This window comes from Glycine max, chromosome 7 (assembly GCF_000004515.6).
Source record: "Glycine max cultivar Williams 82 chromosome 7, Glycine_max_v4.0, whole genome shotgun sequence".
Lineage (NCBI taxonomy): Eukaryota > Viridiplantae > Streptophyta > Magnoliopsida > Fabales > Fabaceae > Glycine > Glycine max.
In genome coordinates, this window is record NC_038243.2 from 36998149 (window position 1) to 37005819 (window position 7671).

Consider the following 7671-nt stretch of genomic DNA (forward strand, 5'->3'; position numbering starts at 1 on the left):
TCGTGAATGTTTTACACTTGCAAGAAGATAATATTTAGTAAAGGAAAAAAGATAAGAAAGGGAATTGAGAGAAAGAATAACTCTTGTTTGCTTCTCCTTTTTCTAGCCTTTATCTTCTAGAAGGAATTGTATTCTCTTGAAATTTATGTGTTTTTTTTTCTTCTCTCTTCTTCTTTTATAGGTGTAGATTAGCTTAGTACTAAGCGAACTTCTCGTGCTAAGCCTACCTTTATTTTCTTGAATTAGCATGTTTTCTTTAGGTAGTCTTGTTTTCCTTAATTATCCTGGTTTCCTTAATTAGTCATACTTTTTTTAATTATCCTATTTTTGGGAGCTTTATTTTACTCACTAAATATCATAAATTCATCACTTTTAACATTTTCTCCACAAAAACTTAAATGATGTTAATTTAATAATTATTTGCTCAAAAAGAAAGAATTAGGAGAGAAAAATTATAAATTCTTATATAATTTAATTCCAAAATATACTTATAATTAACAGTTATTAATAGCTTCTTTGGCCAGATCGGCAACTTCTTTGACTTGTGGTGAAGTTGGGTCAGAGTGTGAGAGAGAGAATGCTGTCTGAGAGACTAAGAGAGCACAAACAAAAGGAAATGAAAGCCAAATGGAAAGGAATTTCAAAGACGATTTTTCGAAAACCTTCTTTGAACTCTTATTTTTAAAGACGAGTTTTATAAAACCGTTGTTGAATAGTTTCAATTATTTATAAAAATATCATTGTGTTTATGATGAAAATAGTTTTCAAAAAATCGTTTTTGAATTAATGTCGTTGAAGGTGATTTTTGTAGTAGTGTTAGTTTATTAAATTTTTATAACAATTACTTAAAAATACTTTAAAGATGAATTCTAATTAGTTGATAAAAGTAAAAATATTTACATGGATAGTCATGTCAATTAAACTCTTAAAAAACAATTGAAATTCAATTTAAAAAGAGAGCAAATTAAAAGGGATGGACAATTAAGAAGATTTAGTATAAAAAAATAAAAAAATAGTTAAAATGATTGATGTTTGAGAGGAATTATTTTGGATAATTGTAGAGTGTGTGAAATGCTCGTGCAAAAAAAAAAAGAGAAATAATATTAAGAATGGCTAATTAAGAGTGAATTTATTCCTATGTTATAGTATTAGTTATTTAATTTATTTTGGTGCATGTGCTCAAATCACGTGAGATTTAAGAATTTTATTTAAGTTTTCTTTCTAGGAATATCTCCAATACATTTTTTTATTCTTAACAACTAAAGACAAATATTCTGAAGAGTTTGTAACAACTCATACGCCTTATTTAACAACTAAACTTGATACCTATACAAGAAATTAACATAGATTTTTAACTTTGATTTTGGTTGTTTTTTAATTGTTGACATAATATTTTTTTATCATGAGATATTCATTGACTTTTTCAATAAATAATCTTCATCAAAAAATCTTACTGATATATTTAGTGGATTTTTCTTCTCAATTATCTTTTTATCTATAAGATTCAAATTTGAAATCTTAATTAAAGATACAATATCATGTTATCTATAATGGTTAATCCTATTTTATCTCTAATTAAATTACACTCTAATTCTTAACTTATTTTTGGTGAATCCTATTTTATCTCTTCACTCGCAGAAGAATTTCCATATAATTGAGAAAATTGTTTTCTTTAATGGTTAATTAATTAACCTACTTGTCGTAGCTAAATTTTATTAGAATTCTATATGAACTCATTTGTTTCAATAGTATCCTCAAATTACTTAACTTTAAAAATCAATATAAACATCTATATTGGAGTTGCTTTTAATTTTAAAATTTTCATAAGGAACTCACGTTAGAAATGATCTACAGGATTTAATTATACTCCCATCCACTATCAAACTGCTTTATTAGTAGATGGATAATGAAATAAATATAGATAATTTGATAGATAAACATAATTAATATTACTTACAGTTATAGAAAGGTTAAGCGATAAATAGGGACATAAAGATAATTTATGTACTTTTAAACTATTAAGAAAGGCAAATAATCACTTTATAGGGAGGATTTCTAACTGTAATCATTTTACAAATCTAAATTAACCTAAACTCACAGTCTAAACAGAACGAGTTTCCTCACTCCTCTGTTCCTTGATTTTTTCTTCTTATTCCCAACTCAGATCCATACTCTATTCTAATTATATTCTCAACTCAGATACATACTCGATCTATTCTAATTCTCATTTTTCGTAAAGGGGCCTCGCCGCTGCTATTGTTCTTAGCGATTGTGTCGATTTTTGTTCTACCTCTGATGGGGGTTTTGTTTTCTCAACTGAAATTTTCATACCTTTGTGTTGTCTTTTGGGAATATTCTTTTGATTTGGAATTGTGTTGCTCGTATACTTGATAATGAGTGGAAAGAATATCAAAGAACACAAGCTCGTATTCTTTTGATTTGGAATTGTTCTATTTGCATGGATGAATTTGAGAATGGAGATTTAATCCAACCATTTGGAGTGTGCATGTGTCCATGAATTTCATTCGTCTTGAATTAATTCTTGGTTACTTTGTGGAAAAACTACGTGTCCAAATTGCCATAAGGAATTGTCAATTACTATAATGTTGTATATCAGGTTTGTGTAAGATTGATTCAGAAGCAAAAGCTAGAAAGTTACGGTGTGATGATGACATTAATTCGTCAAGGAAGGATTTCGGAGAGGAACATGAACCCTATAATGTTGTTCTGCGGCACGTGAAATCTCAATGAATAGAAAGATGCTTGGAACTTAGGTAGGACAACGCAGGCTTTTGATAGAGTGCTTAATTATGCTAACCAGGCGGATTATTTCAAGAATATTGAAGACTGCATGTGCTGACTCTTTTTATATACCAATTATGGCAGGTGTTGATAAATTTTGAAATTCAAATACAAGCTTCTACTAACTAGTTATTTCTGGCTACATTTTCGTGATTTAGTCTTGTTTGAATTTTTTCTCTTGCTGGCTACTTTTTGTTTTGTTTTTCTTTTGTAGTTCAGGTCACTACTATATGTAAATTATAGGGATCACGGGGCTGCAGCTACCAATGGTATAGACTAGGAATTTTTATTCTGGCCCGTGCTTGTATTGGAGAGGATGATCTGTTTCTAAACCAGATGCATAAGTCATGCCATGTTGATATATCTTTTGGATTAATGACAGGTTTCTTTCATGAGAGATTTTGAAAATGAAAGGTTGTGACTTTTCATTCGGTTATGAAATGTGACTCTCAATAAGGAGTGTGATATGTGACTTCAAACCAAAGACCATACTATGTAACTTTTTATTAAGAATGTGTCTCTTTGAAAGGTCAAATTTTTTCACTAAAAATATGTGATTCTCTATTTATATTATATATTAGTTAATTAATATACCTATTCAATATTCTTTAAAAAAAAAATTTCCTTCTCTATCATGATTGATTATTAAAAGTATTATGTGAAAAAAATTCCAATCAATTATATGGTTGATGAATATGAACTAATTAAATGTAGTTTACACACCTTGTAGCACTAGTTAAATTGTATTAATTAGGACTACTATAAGATGTTTTAATGAAGGGGAATAATCAACTAGTTATTAGTCTGAGTGATACTCTGAGTGATACTGATTTGATTTTTTTAAGCAAGATCTTCTTAGTCCGAATTTTATGGATAAAAAAAATATAATTAAAAAAAAAGATCTCATTAAAGATCAATTAGATTTTTTGATAAAAAATAATTATCAGCAAAACTAATAAATGCTCAGTACTAATATCATGTTGATAAAAAAATTAAAAAAGATTATAGGTTATTATATAATGAGGGATGAATGTGCATGCGAATAATTATTTTCAAGTGCTTTTAGAAGGAAGTCTTCAAAAAATATAATGTACTTTTTTTTGGATAATATTGGAGGCGAGAAAGGGATATCAAATTGAAAACAAGAAAAGAAGAATATGATTATATGCATAACTCAAATTATTGAAACGAAATGGTTAATTATATATGTGAGAACATGATTATGTGGTATTGTCTACAGAAACAATGAAAACTTAACATCAGCTAGCAGACATTAATTATTAATTTGTCTTCCGTATTGACAAATACAAATTACTAGTATGCGTTTATAAAAGTAAGAATATAATGCGACAAGCTTTAGCTACGTATCTCTCTAATTTATTAGATGTTTATCTATAAGCTCCATCTATATTTGGAACAAGAGGAAAAGAATTATACATAGACTACATAACAAGAATATATAGAGAGAGGGACCAATTCGGTCCGCATATCACATTAGCATCGACACACACTCAAAAATTAAACAAACAAACAATTAATTAAATAACCTCCCCAACAAATTAAAATAAAATTTGTTCAATGGGAAGCCTATATAGGTAAGTGTGACAAGAACTCACATAAGTTATTCTAGAATCTTAATCCATAGAACAAAAGCCAGCCACAATTAATACTTATTATATAACATAATTATATATCATATATCTCCCTTTCCAGCTTCATCACTTGTTCATCTAGCTGGTGTCTCTAGCACAATGTGTGATTTGCGTGCAACCACGATTGTAAGGGTTGGCACGACCCCTCTGCTGGCAATTGTAGTAGGATCTTCCACGGTTACCACATGGCACATTGTTGGCATTTAGGGCACCATAGCTAATGTACTGTTGCCGGCCAGCGAGCGTTCGACGATTGGTCTCTGAATCAAGCAACATCTCATTGTCATCTCCAATGAGATCATGGACCACAGCAGCACCATGAAAGCCATATTCATGATGAACACTAGAAGCCTCAGCCACCATGGCCAAGGCCAGGGCCAAGAGGAGGAAAGAGAGCCAGGGTTTGAAGTTCATTTCAAAAGGGTAGGGTAGGGTAGTGAGTTTTTTTTTTTTTTTTTTTGGCTTTGGAATGTAAAAGAGAATGAGAAGAGCCTTTAGGGCTGATTTTATCGCTGTCCTTCCTTGTGTAGGAGGGGAAAGAAGAGGATATAGGAGAAAAAAGTTGAGTAGGTAGTTAGTTTCTAGGGATAAAAAAGGATAGATTTTCGTGGCTGTTACTTGTGATTTAACGTAATTTTGGGCAGTGCCCGATTCTTGCTCCTGCTTTTTCTCTTATGCTCTTTGTGACTTAGAATTAATTCTATATATGCTAGATAGAGATCATGTGTTGTGGTTTATACTTTATATTTCAAATGCATGACTGCCATGCATGGTGAAGTTGCTATAAATTGAAAGGAATTACGTGTTTCTCTAAATAATAATGACTTTATTTGCAATGAAAGATACTAAAATGAGAAATGCATGATAATTAAACATTTATAAGACTATTTATTTTTTTGAAGGAGCTTGTATAGGATTATTATATACCTAGTATTGCTTCTATCTCATATTTTATTTCATTTCTGTTTTTTATTCTTTGTTACATCAATTGTCAGTTTATCAAAAAAAAAAAATTCCTTGTTCCACTCGTACGCCTTAAATTTGGGATGCACGATTAGCTTTTTTCCATTTATATAACATTATCTATAAAGGTGAGAGATACAAATATAAGAAAAAGGACAGTAAGCACTCAACGTGTGCATTAATTGATACAAGTTTTTTTTAAAAATTTATTTATAAGAATCAAAAATAGATAAAGGATTATTATAATAACTCATCCACATTTCTCAACTTTTTTTTAAAATTTATTCATAAGAATCAAAAATTGATAAAGGAGGATTATAATAACTTATGCATATTTCTCAATCAACTAAACTAAATCAATCCCTTTAAGAGTTTTTCATATGTAATTATATTAAATATATGAAGGGAAGATTTTATTGCCTATAATAATCATATTTAGCTTAAGCAAAATTATTTTCCATTGAGGTTATCTATGTTTCTAAAAAAACTAATGTTAATATTAAAATATAAATGAAAACAATCTTACAAAAAGGTTATCTTATAAATCATTTAAGGCTTAATATCCAATTTGGTCACTTAATTTATTTTATGTGTTCAATTGGGTATTTTAGTTTTTATAGTATGCAATTGGGTCTCTTAATCTCTTTGTTTGTAAAATTTACTCAATTGGGTCCTTAGTGTTTGCTCTGTTAAGTATGTCGATAAACCTACCATATGTGGCCACTGTTGGATATTTTTTAATTGGTTTAATTGATGACTTGTAATATTATGATAATATTTTATTTTATTTTAATATGCAATTGTAAAATGTTGTCGTTTGCACTAGTTTGGGAAATTGTGAGTCAAAACTATGGGAAAACTCATTCTCAGAACCAAGGGAGTCTTTATTTGAGAAAAATCTTCATTCAAGTAATGGATCATTTTGGAGATTAGGGTTCGTTAAAAGGCACAGAAAAAATGCGATATTGATATATCAAGGGCTATGGCACAAAAAGCTTGAATTTCTGCAAAAATGGAGGTGGAAGGTTCATTCAAAAATAGTTCACCGGGATTTATGACTATACTAATGCATTACCTTATGCTAACAAAGGGTCAACAATAAAGGTTCAAGTTGAGGGAGTATAAGGAACTGACAGTCAATTGGAAAATCCAAATAGTAATTTGTCCTCAACCTTCTAGAGATTATATGTTTTGTTTGCAAGCATGTAAGGAAAGTTTCCTTATGTCAAGACCTGTCATTGGGTTGGATGGTTGCTTCCTGAAAAGAATGTTGGAAGGTTCATTCTAGCAATTGTTGGTGTAGACCCAAATAATCAGATGGTGTCAATTGCGTATGTTATGGCAGAGGAGGAATCATATGACAATTGGAAATGGTTTTTGCAAATGCTAATCAATGATTAGGGTGGTCCACAAAAATATAATACATATACATTCATGATTGATAGACAAAAGGTAACAAACACTATCCTCAACATTTTTTTTATGTTTTTATGATATACATTCGTGAATGGTGTAATTTTTGTTTAGAGTTTGGTGCCTACACTTGTAGAGTTGTTGCCTAGAGCTGAGCATATATTTTGTGTCTGACACATGTATAATAATTTTAAAAAATAGCTTCTAGGCAAGAAATTAAAGGATCTAATTTGGAAAGCAACAAGGGAAACATATCCTAATGCATGGGAGAGAATAATGAAGGAAATTAAATCTATTAATAATTATGTATATTTGTGTTTGATAGGGATTTCACCTAGGTAAGTTAGTGAAAAAATGCATGTTGGTTACACTATATGGATTTGTCATATTTCTTACACTTTTTTAATATGATAACAGTGTTATAGTTTAGGCCAAATCTAAGCATGTAGTTTTTATGTTAGAGCACATCAAGTTGTACTTAATGGAGAGATGGAAGAAAAATAGATAAAGTATTGCAAACTTTGAAGGAAGCATTCTACCTAAGATTAGAAAGAGATTCCAACTAAAGTCATCATACAATAGTCCATGGTTACCATTGTAATTGCTTCAATCATTATTTATGTGTCATTTTGTTTGCCTATGCCACTACTGCAGTACTTACTTATGTGTGCATTTTGTAGGTAAGATGGACAAGGACTATTTGAAGAAAGGCACATCACCTATGTAGGTGATAAATATGTTGTCAACTTGAAGGAGTAATAAATCATTTTTGAATAGTATTTTGTATGATCTTTTGTGCCATTTTTCATATATTTTCTTGGTAGAAATCACATTTGGACAT

The 7671-nt window shown here is 29.8% G+C and overlaps 1 protein-coding gene across 1 annotated transcript; it reads right to left on the reverse strand.

Annotated features, from left to right (window-relative positions):
* Positions 1-4163: 4163 nt before the first annotated feature.
* On the reverse strand, positions 4164-4973 carry LOC100306584 (RALF domain-containing protein). The gene has a single exon (NM_001250168.2). It carries the CDS (start codon positions 4866-4868, stop codon positions 4533-4535), a length of 336 nt encoding a protein of 111 aa, NP_001237097.2. The 5' UTR covers positions 4869-4973; the 3' UTR covers positions 4164-4532.
* Between the last annotated feature and the right edge of the window lie 2698 nt (positions 4974-7671).

Coding starts and splice junctions, on each gene's coding strand:
- LOC100306584 (NM_001250168.2), bottom strand. CDS start 4,868: ATGAACTTCAAACCCTGGCTCTCTTTCCTCCTCTTGGCCCTGGCCTTG.